A 17,507-nucleotide genomic window follows, 5' to 3' on the forward strand; every position below is an offset into this window, starting at 1 on the left:
CTACTGCCACATTGACTGTAAATCATCTTGTAAGACATCAGGGAAACATCAGACACATGGAAGACTGGGCAGACTCCCAGTGTAAAACAACACTTTAAAATGCAAATGAAAGTCAATGGGTTGCAGACCTCTTCTGTGAATTCCCCTGTCTGATCCTTCTCATTACATGCATCCTCATATTGCCAGTAGTGGCTTTAAACTGCAGATTTTGTTCTCTTTAAACAGTTCCCAGGTTGCAATGGGAATTACTCTTTTTAGCAAACATCTGAATTCCAGAGCACAGGTATGTTACCATCTCTACGAAGCTGCATCCATATAGTTAGCATCTCCGATCCAAATACATCAGCATAATTTACCATGGGAATAAAAAGGTTCCTGGAAGTCAGGTTCCCCACTGGCTATGCACACGCTGGACCAGATGCTTGGATGCTGGCTCTGGACCTCCCCAATTCCTGGAAAACCATCTCCTGATGGCATGGTGGAAGACCACACACTAAGGTAACGGTGATCTTTGATCACATTGAGTGATCAGGCCAACAGTTCTTATGCTCTTCAACATGAAGTTCGCTTCCCTTCTGCACCTCTAAAAGACAGGTATAATGATGTTCTCATTTTGTACATTAATACACTTTTGAACACACAGGTGACTGGTTTGCCCCCAGATAACGTGACTAGATAGTAGTGCTAGCATTCAAACCTGGTGGTCTCCACATCCAGGCATCTGTCCTAACCGCTACAGTAGCAGCTTCATCACTGACGCAAGCATATTGACAGAGCACAAAAAAACCCATGCTTTGAAGCAAGTTGTTACATGGATATATTTATTGCATTGCAGTCTTAGCAATTTTAAATATAAACATTTATATCTGGAAAGCAGAATATTGCAAATTCAGTATTATTTAATATGTTCATAGCAGCATCAGCTTCCTAAGAAACAAAATATTTAGGAAGACAGAGAAGGAATTACAAACAAGTTACACTCTCTTTTATCACCATTCGACCAAAACATGGTATTGCAGCTGTGAAACAGATATTGAAGTCACCAAATCTGACCTTGAAGACATAAGCAATTTCAAGACTGAAGTGCGTCGTTGTACCTGATATCCTGCACATTTTTAGTGTGCCGAGACATAAGGCTAACAGTCAAGTGCCTGAAGAGGGCAGATGATCTATGTATCTGCGTTACCTGACATATTATAGTTTTAATAACAATACTTGGCACTTGTATAGCACTCACCACTTCCCCAAATCCTTGCGAGACAGGCAAGGATTGCTCTCAGATGTATTACAGCTGTGGAGCATAAGGGAGAGGGAGGAAAGTGACTTGCCAAGGCCATTCAGTGAGTGAGTGGCAGTAGAGAGATCAGAATTTGTCAGCACCTGACTTCTAATCCCATGTCAGTCTGGTAGGTCATGCTGCTCCTCTGTGGTTCGTTAAGGAAGTTTTATAGATGACTAATTGGTTAACAAGCCCCAATCCATGCAACTACAGTGGATGCAAGTACCATTTGAAAAGAGGTCAACACAACTGCTCCCCTCATAATGCCCATTTTAGTTTTAAAGAAACCGAACACTTCTCTCATTTTCTCATCTCGGAATGATCTGTCACGCTGAAGATACAATGACACAGCTGCACTTTGCTCTGAAGCAGTGGAAATCAGAAGCAATCACTATAGGAGCGGGAGCAGCTTTCATTTCTTTCCTGAGGGAGAGCACTGATCTTTTGAGAGGAAAAAAGGATGGATATGTTTTTACACAAACTGATCAAACTACTTTTCATTCTAAATGAATACAAGACTGACTGAAAGTCTCAGGTGTACTAATTTTCTTCAGCTAAGTCATCCAAGTGTACACTATGAAGCTAGCAGCTAATAAAATAGTTATCCAGGAACATCAGAAGGCATTTTCCTTCCCTGAAAGGCCTTCACTTCTACCAGCTAAGAGAAAGAGCACTTACAGTGACACCTAAAAGGACTTGTAAACATCATGAGACAAGCCATCTCTGATATTCCTCCACTAAAGTAGTCCTTTCTCCTGCACCCCCAAGGAAGCTAACAAGGACAACCAAGCCTCCTACCATCCCTGCCTCAAAAGGGGAAATTTGCTTACTTGTTTTTTCTCCCACTGGGTTTCCTCTGCAAAATTTTAGAGGCAAGATCAAACGTGTCAGTTATTAGAGATGGAGTCTGGCAGAGAATTCTGGGGCACAGTTCATGCACGGTGAAACGCTCACAACGTAACAGAGGCTGCACTTGAGAACTGTCTCTGCATACGCCCCCTTCACCTATAGAGCACAACTGCCCAATGCTGGCCAAACTATGCCAAACTGTACAGGCTAAAAAAAGCAACCTCCCATTTCAAGGAGTTATCACCAAGTAAAGTAATTCCTCTCTCCTCCTTTTTCTTTGCCCGCTTTCCCACTTTCAGCATGCCATGAAAGCCTATAGTTAGGAAAATGTACAGAGAGGTACACGTTATACTTACAGTAGATTACGCACATTTTTTCCCATCAAGAAAAGTCTTCATCAAGTGCACTGATCCTGCAGTGCCCACCTGGAGGGAGGACCATCACACTGCCTTGTCTATCTCTTCCCAAGTGGCCTCATTTTTTTTTTTTGCTGCCCAGACTGCTAATAGGTAAAAAAGACAGCAGCAAAGGATGCTCTTAAATAGCAAGGTTTTTCTCCACAACATTTCTACCATGTAACAATTGATGCTTTTTCCTGCTTATACATTGGCAACACCTGACAGAAAAAGCTGTGATTTTTAAAAAATTGGTTTTTCTTTCCAAGCAAATTTTAACTGCTTTACTTATATCCAGCTGTTGCCAATTTCATCTTAAGTTGTAAGTCAGAATAGAAGAAAAGACATGTTACCTCCTGAAAATGGGTGTTTCCTTCTAATGACAGTCACTGTTAAAAGCACCTTTTAGATACGAAATGAACATTACTGGCTACATGAACAGCACAGTACTTTTAAAAAAATATTTGTAATAATGTTTATCTGAATGTGAGACACAGGCACTGCTGGAAAAAAGTCTGACCAAGTTAAAGTTTCTAAATGAAAACTTGAGTGCATTCTTATCTTTTGGTCCAAGTATATCCTAACAGGGTATTAATATTTTTGGTAAATTTAAAAATGAAGCTCAGCTTGGAGTCTATCCTCCTTTGCTAGACTTCTAGCTCATTAGCCAGAAGGGTATTGCGAAGATTTTAGGTCTCTCCCCTTCAGTTTCTACTGCAGCTGGCTGCCCCTGTCTTCCTCCGTCCACCTAGTCAGATCTCACCACTGTGTACACTGCAGTGTCTTGAAAAAGATAATACAGAACTGCACATCACAACCTTTGTATTTGTCATCTTCTTATAGGCAATGGTAATAACGCCAAGAAAACTCTGCATGGAGCTAATGCTGTAGACTTTAGGACTGTAAAATGGAGTTGCTTCTCTAGAAACTCTGTAAAGTTAGGGTGTTGATACTCAAGTCTGCAAACTGAGCCATGCCTCTTTCAGCTCTGTTTTTTGTGCATGCTTAATTCACTTTAAGTTTTGGCCTGTTTAGGCCCACCTACCATCAAGCCTGCAAACTGGGAGAATGAGCTTTGAAATTACTGTCTTGCTCTAGGAAGATCATCTTCCTTCACTAGAAGAAGGGAAGTATTTCTTTATCATCTCTTCTTCCGGTTGTGGCTTCACACATTTCCATTTGTGCATCTTGATAATATCCTTAGGAATAGATATTTTTGGTTTGCAATACCTTAATTACAATAAGAATTCCACAAATTCTGTAATACCTTAGTTTTTCAGTATCATTTCTAGTAAGTGTTAGCCTTTCATAATGTTATAGCAAAGACTGTCTTAGGATTGCTATAGTACAAACTTCAAATGTTTAAGCCAATGTCAAGAAGTGAAAGCATGAACTGGAATAATTCTGGGTTGCAGAAGATGCACACTTTAGAATTTATGTTTTACACTTTGCAATGCAGGCAGGAGAGAAAACATCTTCATATTAATTCGCAGTATTTTGCCGTTATGCTTTGAGGCAGAGACTAACATATAACTCAACAGCTTCTCAGGAAAGAGCTTGCCTGGCTGACAGAATCACTGCATCATTGCTACTGCTGCTGCATTGCCTCTGAAAGGGTGTAATACTGTGCCTTCCAATTTTATCCAGTTGCAGAGCTTGCAGTTTAAGATAGTGGTTAGAATTCTGATCTGTTTAATCAAAGACAGGAAGTTTACCAGGAGATATACATCTTCAGAAACTTAGAGTATTTTCAGTTTGCTGTCCCTGCTGCCTTTCCATTTTCTTTCAAGATTCTAGATGAAATCATTGTTTCCACTTGTCTCATTTAGGTCAGTGCCAGTAAGCAATAGAAAGGGTAAGCGTGGGCAGCATGGTGGGCAGAATGTCAAATTCAACAAAAATTAGACATCTTTTTTCTCTGCTTCTTTTTTCCTGGACACTTCTTCACCCATGGTGATTCATAGGTGCAAGTGGGTGACTGCAACAGCAAACTAGGAAAACCTAAGACTGTGGGAAGAAAAATAAGTAAAAAAATAAAAAAAAATATTTTTTTTAAAAAATCAGTTTACTCCAACTGATCCAAGATACATAATTCTTGTGACCAAATAATTCCAAAAGTCTGCAGAGAGTAGTATGAAAATCAAGAATAGCCAAAGGCTATCTGGATGCAAAACTACACAGGGTAACATTCCTTAGGGAGGGGGAAAAAAATAGTGGGCAGTCAAGCCTACTCCCACTGAGAGACCTTGCCCTGCTTCCAAATGATACAGAAGGGAAAGCTGCATCAGCAACAATGAATCCAGAAACTGAAGGACAAGCAGCAGATGGAAAACAGTACGCCCACTACTTCAGTAACCCCCTGGTGAGGACATGCTAAGTATCTGTCTCTAGATCAGAAAAAAAAAATTCCAGGCAATTAACAAGCTGGACAAGTCAGTTGAGAGAAGGAAGTAAAACCACACTTTTTATAAGCTCCTTTTTTTTCCTTTGGCCTTATCTATTCTACTACCACAGCCCTGTTTAAGTGTTTGATAAAAATGAAGCACCTGTGCAAAAGAGTTTCCAAAGAAATAATCCCAGCCATGATACCCATAACTCTAGGCTACCCATACATATGATACCATATTGTATCATATGATACATATCATACCATATAATACAAATAACTGCAGCTTTCAGCCTGATTCTCCCTACCAGTTTCCCTGCATTCCCACAGCACAGCAAGGTTTTATGCTGTGGTTCCATGAAAACCCCATTCGGACTACATGCAAAGGTACCTAGAATTATATCACCATACAAATAAAATCATCACTTTTAAAGTAACCGTGAGACTTGGCTCCCTACTGAACTGTGTTGGCAATGAAAACATACACAATGACACTGTGAGATATATCTGTGACATCACATTCCAAGACTATTGCATTACATTGTTTCTGCAGCTGGCATCACTAACATTTCACAAGTTTCGTATTTGTCTGCTATTTTAGAAATTATTCTAAAAAATTCTCAAATTATCACAACACATCTTCAAAGGTAGTTCAGAAAACTGCTCCTTGCAGTAGTTCGGTACCTCACCATAAACACGCTTTAGGAATCACTGCTGAGCACCAGGGTGAACAATGTCCTAGAAATACTGGACAGGTTGCAACTAGTACATGGATCCTTTCCAGGGAGTTCTTTATATTTGGCCCAAAGCTTTTCCATTCTCACACAGCTCTGTTTCTTAAGACTGCCTCCTGCTCCTACTCTTCATTCTTTAGCATAATGACTTCAGGTGTCTATGCTCACACCATCTTTGTGACACTGCAGCAATAGAGAATGGTTAGGAGCAGACAGCTTTTTGAACAAAGAACATGGATTTTATGCTGAGTTTGGACGAGGAAAAACATGGAAAGAAATTACCAGAAACAATAAAAAAATCCAAAGCTCCTTTGTTTCCAAGGGTTGTTTTCTTTTTTTTTTCTTTTTTTTAAACAGATTTACATGAATACTTAAGTGAGGTAGAAGACTTCATTTCAGAACATCACATTCAATTTTATTGAAAGAGTAACTTTATCTTAAGTATTAAACATGCAAGTGACAACACGCATACTGGATCACTTGCTTAGTCACAATCATGATGCTTGAAAGACAAAAATCACAAATGCTATGCCTGAAAGAGACAAAATTCATAAAATAGCATTTTGATAATGGGCTTTAAAAAGATACAATATCAGAAAAAGTAGGGAAAAGGAAGACATTTTGGAAGATCTGAAGTTGTACAAGAGGCTGTATTTAGGAAGCAGCTTGGAAATAATGAGAGTGGTGGATGGGGAAGTAGGAAACAAATGAAGAATCACAAATAAGCCATTAAATCCAAACTGGAAGAGAGAATTTTAACCAACTGCACAGATGAGAAAACAATGAGAATAGAGGAGGAACGGTTTAATAATGAGGTAGAGCAAAAAAAGTAGACAAACTGTGTAGTTCTTAACCAGGTTTGTTGACTGAGGCGATGATTTTGGAAGAACAGGTCAGTGACGATATAAAAATCAAGGCACAAAAGCAAGTCTAAGCACCAGCATTTTTCATAAAACGTAAAAAAAGAGACTTGTAGATGTGAAGCAACAAACACCTGCAAGGTTTCAGAGAAAAAATTCTGATGAAAGGAAACAGAGACTTCTAGTAGCAACTGAGAACTTGGTGAAATGTCAACTGACAAGGAAAGAGGGCAGTACAGCCACAAGAACATTCATGGTAGTTGTATCTTATTTAATACACAAGGCAGTATAAACTAGGCAGACAAAGATAATTAAAAATATGAGGTAAAGAAAAGCAAGAATTCAATTAGATGTCATAGTACATAGGCCTGAGCAGAGATTTGACACCCTTTGGTCAAGTATGAAGGAAAGAGGAGAGGTCTTTTGCATGAATGGAAAAGGCAGCGATAAGTCATCCCAAGCAACTGAAATAAAAACAAAACAGTCAGAAGGCAGAGGGGGAAAAAAACAACCCACAACCAAAAACATAACGAAGAAAAATATTCACTTGCAATAAAAGCTGCTGAGAAGTCAGGAGCAGAAATAAGCCCCTTGTTTCTAGCTTCACATGTTTCTCATAATTTGCAAGGGTTCTGATTAGTTAGCAACCACATAGAAAGCCAACCAGAAAAGTTCAGAAAGCCAAGACAACTAGGGGTGAATACAAGAACAATCTTCCTAAACCAGAGTTTAGAATGTCCTGAGGAGACAAAGTACTAACAGAAGGCGGGGAGGAGGGAGAGGGAAGAGCTGCAGACTACATGCACACAAACAAGAACAGCCTAAAAGGAGAGGAAACAAGAACCTCCAAGAGAAGAATCTTTTCAGTGCCTAGTCTCAGTTCATAGTAGGAAGGGATTACAGTAATAAAGCTATGTATAATAAGAAACTGTAGATATTATTTCCTTTTTTCTTTTCTTTTTTTTCCACTCTTGATGAAACTGTTTTGCCTCAACAGTACTTTTTATGCTGAGGCACTTCTGTCCCAGGCTAAACTTGGGTTTGCAGCTCAGTGGCTCAGCTGATCAGCCATCCAAGCCCCATGTCATCTGAAATGTTGACATAAAAGTTTCAGGCTCCCCCAGAGGCATACAGCTGCTTTGTGTGTCCATGAACTCCTGCTAAATGATTTCTGTAATTCACCCAAACACCAGACATACCCCTAACGACAAGCAAGCAGTATGCTGCATTTGCAGCAACAAAAATAGATGTCACTGAGAGTACAGCCACTCAGTTTGAGGACTTATGACCTCTATATGCAATACAAGACCTGCTATAAAGCAATTTCCCAACTTCATCTTAAACACATGCAGCTGCTGCGAAGAATAAGGTAGTTGAGATGAATACAGGAAGAGCAGTGTGAAATCTAGTGTCCTTTTGACAACTCAGGAAACAGGCTACATAATGTAACAGTTTCATTTACCCTCAAACTTCTACATGTAGGTCTCTTGGAAAGCAGTTTACACCCACAGAAGCCTGGCCTCATCTACAGTAGCTTAACAACCTTGCTAAAATAAAACCACTGATGAGCCGAGTTTGACTTTTATACTTCAAAACACTTTTAGGCACACCTCCAAAGCTCAGTTCAACTGGAATTAGATGATGCATCATTCACATGGATAGGAAAGACCCATGAAGATTTCTGCTCCATGAGAACTGCTGGAGACACAGCACCTCTAGTTTCAATAGAGGGAACTTGAAAGGCGCTTAGATACAGTACAATTGTGCTCAGCACAAACATTTATATCTGACAAGAAAAACTACATCTTTGCAAACCTCACTATTACAATAAGTAGCGAATGGGTGAAATATAAAAGTACAATTTTCCATCTGCATCCACAACATTCACAGATAAACTCCAAATATGGAGGTCCCTGGATCAGCTACATTAGCTGCTTGCTGGTGACAGAGGGCTAAAGCACAGCATTACGAATAGAAGCCTAAGCTTTGGTATTGAAAAAAAATAAAAGTCCTGCCATCATTCACAGAAAAAGAGCCATTTTCAATTAAGAGGTTTTCTATCACACAGGGCATTACAGAGCTAACTATGAAGAAGAGGCCAATAGCCATCAGCAGCATGTCACTCCACCTTTTTATAGACTACTTCAAAATGACTGTCAGAATTATGTCTGGAAAAGAAGACATCCACGTAACAACGGCAGATAAACTGTTGGTTTCATTAGCAATCTTCCCTTGAGATTACTCAGAACATGCAAAATAGCATTTGCGATTCATTTCAGGTGGAGATCTAATCTTAAGCTCCTTAAACGTGTGCCACAATTAGCTCCTATAACTGAATACACCAAAAATCTCTTCCAACCCTCTCCATTTAGCTTCTTTTTAAAGAGCAGTGGGATCTGTGCTTACCTCCCTCATCTCACAGAAACAACTGCGTTGCTGACCGTGTTCTGAGACCCCCAACAGAGATCAAGGAGGCTGCTTTGGCATCAAGCTCAGGATGCTCCAGTTAAAATTATTTCCCCTACCTTGTTATGGCAATGGGAAACCAGTCACAGTAGCATCACACTTAATGAGAACACTAAATAGCAATGAGAGCTGCAGCGGCAATTCATGCTATCAAATAAATACACTGACAAAGGCTCAGCCAAGTCAATGTGCTAAATGGACAAGCAAGACATTCTCTCCTCGAATAAAAATCTGGTTTATGTGACGTGTGAACACCTGTTGATAATCCACTTTGGGCCGCCGCCTTCTCCGTGACTGGCTTCTTGCACGGGTACCACCAGCATTGGCACCCTCTGTGTGGGCAGTCCCGCTACCCACATCAGCTTCACCTCTGGCAGCCAGATGCAGACTGTCACCTGGCATCTTCTTTTCTCCAGCTCTGCCCAAGCGTTTCTGCCTCTCGCGCTCATCTTCTGCTCTCACTCGTCCTGATCCAACTTTCAGTCCCAGCGTCTGAGAGTCATTTGTCAGGGCTAGCTCCTCTGAGACAGTCTTTGAGTCAGCTCCCTTCTTTACTGAGGACTCCTGCAGTTTGAGTCTGTCAAACAGCTGTAAAAAAAACATTTATGTGTATGGCCACATTCATAAAACGAGAGGCCACTTGTTCAGCATTTCTACATGGTATTTGCGTATACGATCCCAAATCAGAGCTGACAATACATAATTAGTGAAGAACCTTTACCAGCAATAAAAACTACGTTTTCTTGCCAAACAGTGACATAAGGTGAACAGATGTCTTGCATGCACGTGAGTGTCTTTATGTGAGCACTGACGAATTTAATTTGGGGAGCAATACTGATGTGCAGTAGCATTTAACTTTGGTCAGGAACAACAGAAAGCTACAAAGTTGCTCCATTACCTCACTTTCCCCAATGCTCTTGTAATGTTGTCAGATAGTATGAGAGAGATTTCCACCCTTGTGTCTTCAGACAGGACACGAATCCCTAAGATAAGGGGCCTCAATCAGCAAAGAGTATATACCGAAAAAATGATGGACCTCTTGTGTTCTCCAAAACAAACTAAAAGATGCCATGCAGGTGTTCTGGGAGGTGAGCAGACCACAAACAATAGAAAAATAATAAAAGCTAGAGCAGCAGATCCAAAGCACTGCATGAACTCACTAATCTAAGAATACGTGGTGCTGAAACTGGAAAAGAAACTGCTTTCACTCTGGCAGCAGGCAAGCTTTTATGAAATACTGACAAATTAAAAGGATTCTCAGTTAGCCTGTCTCTTCCCAGCAACAGGATGGAAAGCCAATCCCTGTTAGAGTGGGCTAAAGGAACAATGACAACTTGATTATTTTTAAGTAATCTTTAAAAAAGGAAGAGTGGGATCGATCAGAAAACAGATTTAAATGGCAGGAATTTGAAAGCAAATTCCTCGCAATGAAACTGTTTAAAAGTTTTTGTGATGCTTCTCTGATGAAAGGCCCAGAGCTATGCCATTCAACAGGCACAGCCCTGTCAAATTTTTTTTTTCCTTCATTGTTCAGAAGTCCATCTATCATCTCTTCAGTTCTCAACTTCGTAAACATCTTTTTTTGCAGCTGGATCCTAGAGTGTGTCTCGCTTTGGAGCAACGTGCAGAATCTTGGGCTTCACAGTACCTAGACTAGAAGTTCAAGCGACCAGACATGCTGTTTCGTTGGCTGGAGACAAAGACTGTCGCTCCAGGAACATCAGTATCGTAGTTATGCACTGCCAAATCACCTGGCAGGACAAATGTGGACTGGATCAGTCATGGGTGCAAAAAATGCACAGAACAAATAAATCAAAAACCACAGAGTGTGCTTATAGAAAGTCAGCATATTGCACTAAGCAGTGGCAGCAACTGTGATCTGATACTAGGAACTCTGAACTGGAACTTCTGTAACACTGAACTACGGCCAAGGTACTTTCAAAGAGGTCAGAAAACTGGTTTCTTTTGCCCCAGTTCAAGCCATTTTAGAGTCATCTGTAATAAAAGGAGGTAAAATATTTCAAACGTAAATACAGTTTTCCAATCAATGCTCCTCTTTTACTACTTTGAAAAGGAGATACTTAAAAAAAAAAAAAAAAAAAAAGAAAACTGGAGATGGTTATATACCCGGGTTAGTGTGAGCTGAGGTTCTGCGTAGAAAGCTTTGCCCATTATTGGTTTCCTGTAAGTCTCATCCACGTCTGTCAGGGCCTAGAAGATAAAAGAAATGGAAAGGTCAAAATTAAAAGAAAACATGAAGAACCTTTGGACCAGCTTTGTGTCATAGCACTATGAAATTATGTTCTATCTGAAAGAAAATCCACCCTAGGAACAAGCTGTGCTTTGGAGCTGGTTTCTTAATCATCTAAGTTGTACTGAGGTATAAAAGCAACAGCAAAGCCTAGCATCCATTCTGCATTACTTGCAAATCTTTGAGAGCCTTGCCTGCAAAATCCTTCCCCCTCTCATCCCCCCCACCATTTCCAAACTTTTCACAGCTCCAGTCTCACAAATATTTAATAGCTGCTTTTCCATGCACTGTCTTTAAGATCTTCATGAGGTAGAACACATGGAAAAGCTTTTGTCACTGACATCCCAGTGGTGTGTTAGTGAAAAACCACAGAAGTGACTACCACTATAAGAAGATTGGGTTTTGCAGAGAAATCTTTGGAAGCTTCTGATATTCCTCATATTCCACCTTCCTGGGTTCTTATACAAAACCTTTGAAGATGTTGGGAACTCTTCAAAGGTTCTCTCTCACCTAAAACCTCTCTAAGATGGTTAGGCACCTCTCAGATGTACCAATCTACCACCAAGCACCACTTAGGTCTGAAACCCAGCACTCAGTGCCAGAGCAAATTAGCTGTATAAACTACAATACCACATTAATCTTCTCAAAATGTAGTTTGCTTAAACCTTTCGCAAATTTCAAGTTTTCGATATAGCCATTATAAATCAAGGGCTTGAACAATAATTACCATATTCCAGAACTTGTCAAATGCAACCAAAAACCCTGTGCAGACTCCACGAAGCCCTTTGAAAGTGCGGATATGGACATTGATTTTTACACCATCTCGGACACAGCGATGAAGTTCCCCCAGTGGGCTGCCTTCATGGACTACAACAAAAAGACAACATCACTAGTCTTCAACAAAATACATATATATATATAATACAGAAGTATGCAGAAGTATGGCAGATCTTGGTACAACATTTGTCTTCACAGCAAAAGAAATAAGAAGCCCCAGAGCACTGTAATGCACTGCAGATGCGGCAAGGGAGATTTAGGTTAGATATTAGGAAAAATTTCTTTACTGAGAGGGTTGTCACACATTGGAACAGGCTGCCCAGGGAAGTGGTTGAGTCACCATCCCTGGAGGTATTCAAAAAGTGGGTAGACGGGGTACTCCATAACATGGTTTAGTGAGCATGGATGATGGTTGGACTTGGTGATCTTGAAGGTCTTTTCCAACCTAAATGATTCTATGATTCTACTAGACCACCAAAACTCTTCTTACAGTGGGGACAGCAAAGACTTCAGAAAATATGAAGGTTTTGCTTTGCATAACCTGCAGCCAAATCAGTCTTAGCTGCAAATCTTTTTGCTACATTTCAAAAACATACTAAGTAATGCTAATCTTAAAAAAAAGTGGTTCAGAGGGAACAGAAGGCTCACGGAGGCAGAGATAATTTTGCAGAAAAGACTAATGCCTAGTTAAGGCTACCTCAGATTAGTTACAATCTGTTAAAGTATTGTATCAGATATGTTCCTTTTCTTTACAAGGACATTTCTGAAACAATGAATGACTCAAAGTTCTTCAACTAACTAAATTGGATCAGTTTAAATTGATGAAAATGTATTGTTTCAGTTAAACTTTCAGCAGCCAGCCAAACGTACTTCAAAGATGTACAAGTCTCTGGCAAAGAAATAAAATTACTATAAGCAGCCACCAATGAAACCATGCTAAACCACAGAACAATAATGGTTTTATTCAGGGCAAAACCAAAGGAATTCAGTAAAACATAAAGCTTACATGGTACACACAAGCCTTATCTGCACACTAGAAATCTTTGCAAGTGTAAGTTATCTAGAGGCATAGGTATTATTTACTTAACAACTTCTACCCACGCCATGGCAAAGCCATTCCAGTGATAAATTACAGCTACCCATTTGCTTGTGCAAACACAGCCCCAGGATTGCTGTACAATTCCTACTAAGAGTCAGGGAAGAGTATTGGTCTAAAATCTCACACAGTTCTTCATGTTAATAAAATACCTGAGTCAGAGATGATCTCTTGCCTTGTGCTTAGGGACTATGTATGCAAGGTTTGATTTGAACACTAGAAGATGCATCCTGTCAATGTAAAACGTTAACGTATGATAGCTGATTTGCAGTATTTGGCTGCACGGTAATTCTTAGCCACAGCAGGGAAATCTAAAGCAGTTTCCTCTGAATTAACCTAATCACATTTATTTTTTGAGATCCATTGTCTTCTTGCCAGCCCTCTTCAGCTGGATAGCTGGAGAAAATTGCTCTCACACAGAGCATAAGCTCAGTACCTCCCAGCTTTCCTTAGGGGGGGTCTTTTCATGAGTCTCTGTGCTTCCTTCAGCCAAACTGATGACGAACTTATGTTCTGAATTCACAAGTCCATCACGGGAACCACAGATGACACCATCACTACATCAGATAGATGCTTTTAATCAGATAACAGTATTTTTTCTAACCAACCCTGAGAATTTACAGATCATTTTAGATTTAGATTTTTTTTTTAGATTTTAGATTCCAATGTTCCCTTTACATAGGAACTTTATCTACTTCTTATAAATATCCAAGTACAATCCTTATTTCCAGCTATGCCTTTGCTTGTCGGCATCCCATTAGGCCTAGTAGAAAACACTACTTTACAGCTCTGCCAAATCTAGGCAATACATGCTTTTCCCACTTTTCCTTGCTGCATAAGGTTCCGGCTTCACCAGGGCAAACCTCCAGCTTCACCTGATCAAAAGAGCAGAACACATCATCCAAAAACCTTTCAACAATCTGACATCCACTTCTTGGAAAAAATAAAACCAGCAACACAAGGAACTTATTTTTGCAACATACCTCTTCTGCAAGCATCAAAGCCTGTAATGACCAGGCTCTGCATGCAGCTAGATTTGCCTACAGCTTTTGATGCTGTTAAGTACCAATATTAAAAATTTTTCAATCCATAGGGAAAAGAGTTACCTAGCTGGTTTTGTACTCAAAATCCAAACCCTATTTGTATAAAATAGGCACATGCTTAATACCAGGATTCTGAAGAACGACTAGAAAACTACTGTAAGCCAGAGGGCAAGTACCCCAGGAAGGAGAAACTGAAGATCCAAACTCTGGTTAAGTTCAAGTCCCCGCCCTCAGGGTAGACTTTATTAAGAGGCAAGATTGAAAAAAAAAACCCACAAAAAACCAAAACCACCCCAACAAACCAAGAGCAAAGCAAGTTAGAATAGCTGAAATAACTCAGAATACTATCAAATGCCTTTCTAACTGCTCTGTAGTAACCATTTGCACATGAGTTCTCTGCCCCTTGGTAAATGCAAAGTAATTAGAAATAGCTTCTCCTGACTGATCCAAAACAGGCACTGCTAAAGTAGCTTCCTCCTTACTTTTATGGCTACATCTGAAATCATGACAGGCAAAATTTTAGCTCCATTTTACATTTCTGACCTACTGAATTTAAGGAACACGTCATACATTGTCACAGCTACCTGGGAGCACAGCATCACAACCGCAGGACGCAGCAAACCATGTATCACAGTTACTTTCAGAGGCAGCTACTGCCTTAGAATCCAAGCTTCAAACACTGGCCTACCTGCAGTGCAGACAGGCCCCCTACTTACAGGGAAAGCACACAATTTTGGCTATAAAGTATTCTTAAAACTCTCCAGACTGCTGAATAGCACTTTCTATGTCAGTTGTGCCAGCATTCTTCAAAGTCCACACTGTCCAGCTTTAGATGTGTGGATATTAAATACGTGCTCTTAATGGAAGCATATAATTTATTTGCTAGACCACCATGGAAGTTAATTTTTACAGAAGTTTTTTTTCAATTTCCATCACAGTTACCCAAATACAGATACTTTATATTAAGATCCTAAATCAATATTTAAGGTCAGTTCTTTAGGAAATCCTACACCAACAGAACCTTCGCATTTGCACGGAACGCTAAGTTGACATGATATTTAGAATCATGCAGCACCTATGGCAATGAATACATTACGTTTTGGTGTCTGAGCAAGAAAGTAGTCCTGCTTTGGGCATTCAGAATTGAACATTTTGGGCTTTGCCTTTTTACAAAAAGAACATTATGGTGACGCTGGTAATTAGAAGAGATGCTTTGATTCCAATAAATACCCAGTATTTTTAATTAAGTGCACTAAAATGGCATCTCATTCGATAGCAATGCCGTTTGGTTCTTGGTGTAGGTGCACAAGTTGCACCCTTTAATGTTTAGGTGCTATAACCCTGACTGCATGCATAAATTTAGACAAATTTAGACAAGAAACTTTTATCATCATCACAGATACCTCATATGGCAACATCACAGCTGCCTCCCACCTCAATCCCCTGTTCTATCACCACGTTACTAGAAACGCCAGCATTGTATTTATGCCCCCAGGACGTACAGTTAGTAACCAAGATATAGCAGTGCGTTACAGGCTCGTGCTGCGGTTATAGAATCATAGAATCATTTAGGTTGGAAAAGACCTTCAAGATCATCGAGTCCAACCATCATCCATGCCCACTAAACCATGTTATGGAGTACCCCGTCTACCCACTTTTTGAATACCTCCAGGGATGGTGACTCAACCACTTCCCTGGGCAGCCTGTTCCAATGTGTGATAACCCTCTCAGTAAAGAAATTTTTCCTAATATCTAACCTAAATCTCCCTTGCTGCAACTTGAGGCCATTACAATTTAACTACGAGCTGCCCGGGCTCAAATCTGATTAAAACCAGTACTTTTGAAAGCACAGCAGTTTCTCATCCTTTTTCCCTTAAAATCAAGAGAATGAACGTAATTAACCAACTAACAGACAAGGACGTCACCATAACAAAATCAGCGTCCTCTCTGAGTAAGCAGTCCCATGAGAAGCACCGTTCCTCATTTCTGCACAGTTTTCCCAGCCTTTCACCCAGCACGCGGGTCTCCTTTTCCACCCGAACTCCACCATTCCCCCCCCCGCCCCGACCCACCCGCACCCTGCTGTCACCCCACCACTTATCTTCAGCCCCCCCTCGCTTCGAACATCCAAACTCCGGCCCAACCCGCACCCCTCGACCCCACCTCAGCCCCCACGGCCTTCCCCCCCCCCTCCCCGGCCTCCATCACCCCTCAGCCCAGCGCAGGCCCACTCCTCGCCCTCAAGCCCTCCGCCAGCCTCCCACCCGCGCCCTCAGCCCTGACGCCGACCCCCCTCCTCGCTCCCCTTCCCCACCCCAGCACCCCTCAACCTGCCGCCTCACCCCACCTCCCGCCCGCCCCCAGCGCCGGGCTCCCCCTCCCCTCAGCCGCCGCAGGGCCGCGCTCGCTCCCTCCCTCAGGCCGCCCGCCCGCGCCCTTACGGGGCATCCTGGTGAGGACGTTGCGCGGCGCCCGCCGTCGCCGGGCCGCCGCGCCGCCCTCGGCCGCCTCCCGCTCCGGGCCCGCGTTCACCATGAGGCTGCGGAGGCGCTGGATGCGCTCGGGGTCGGCGGCGGTCGGGCCGCCGCGGCGGGCGGTGCGGGCGGCGGGCGGGCCGCGGCGGGAGGGAGCGGAGCGGCGGCCGCGCGGGCGGAGCAGGCCGCGCTGGAAGCTCTCGTACTCGGCGAGGTTGTTGAAGCAGGGCGCGGCGGGGAAGGGCAGCGGCGTGCTGGCGGAGTAGAGCGCCAGCAGCGGGTCGAAGCGGCTGGAGCTCACGTCCAGGCGGCTGGGGCTGGGGGAGCGCTCGGCCCCGGGCCGGCGGCGGGGACGCCGCTGCTCCGCGCCTCCCGCAGCCCCCTCGTCCTCCTCCATGCCGGGCTGGCGGGCGGCGGCCCGGACCGCCACCGCCGCCGCTAGGGGCCGCTGCCGCGCCGCCCGGCGCGCCCCCAAGCTAAGCAGGGTCCGGGCGGGGCGGGGCGGGGAGGGGAGACGGCGGAGCACCGCCCGGGACCGGGACCGCGACCGGGACCGAAGGGGAGGAGCTGCCGCCGGCCGGGGTGCGGGACAGGCGGCAGGCCGGGACGTTGCGGGTGCTCCGGTGTTGCTGCCCTTTCCCTCCTCCCTGCGCCTTCAGTTAGCTCCCTGGTGCGACTCCACCGGCGGGCTCTGTGCTGCGGCCCCTCTCTGCAGCCCAGCCCGGACCCCCCCGGCTGTCCTGGGGGTGCTCCCCCGAGCAGGGAGCTCGCTCCACCTGTCCCGGGCCATGAAATGGCACCTGGGCAAAAGGCGGTTGCGACAGAATTTGCGTTTTAATCCGTAAAAGCGTATAGAGCGCAGAGAGATTTCTCCAAAGAAAAGCAAGGCAAGGCGCG

The 17,507-nt window shown here is 42.8% G+C and overlaps 1 protein-coding gene across 1 annotated transcript; it reads right to left on the bottom strand.

Annotated features, from left to right (window-relative positions):
- Nucleotides 1–804: 804 nt before the first annotated feature.
- Nucleotides 805–17,062, bottom strand: LSM11 (LSM11, U7 small nuclear RNA associated). Its single transcript, XM_029998165.1, has 4 exons — nt 16,578–17,062; nt 11,948–12,087; nt 11,097–11,180; nt 805–9,557 (listed from the first exon to the last, which is right to left on the bottom strand). Exons 1-4 carry the CDS (start codon nt 17,005–17,007, stop codon nt 9,153–9,155), a joined length of 1,059 nt encoding a protein of 352 aa, XP_029854025.1. The 5' UTR covers nt 17,008–17,062; the 3' UTR covers nt 805–9,152.
- Nucleotides 17,063–17,507: the final 445 nt, after the last annotated feature.

This window comes from Aquila chrysaetos, chromosome 22 (assembly GCF_900496995.4).
Source record: "Aquila chrysaetos chrysaetos chromosome 22, bAquChr1.4, whole genome shotgun sequence".
Classification (NCBI taxonomy): domain Eukaryota; kingdom Metazoa; phylum Chordata; class Aves; order Accipitriformes; family Accipitridae; genus Aquila; species Aquila chrysaetos.

Excerpts from the sequence above, each read along its gene's own strand:
- LSM11 (XM_029998165.1), bottom strand. The coding sequence starts at position 17,007 with ATGGAGGAGGACGAGGGGGCTGCGGGAGGCGCGGAGCAGCGGCGTCCC. Across the intron at positions 11,181-11,947 it reads TTGACAAGTTCTGGAATATG|GCCCTGACAGACGTGGATGA; the intron begins GTAATTATTGTT and ends TTTATCTTCTAG. Across the intron at positions 9,558-11,096 it reads CTCAGCTCACACTAACCCGG|CTGTTTGACAGACTCAAACT; the intron begins GTATATAACCAT and ends TTTTTTTTACAG.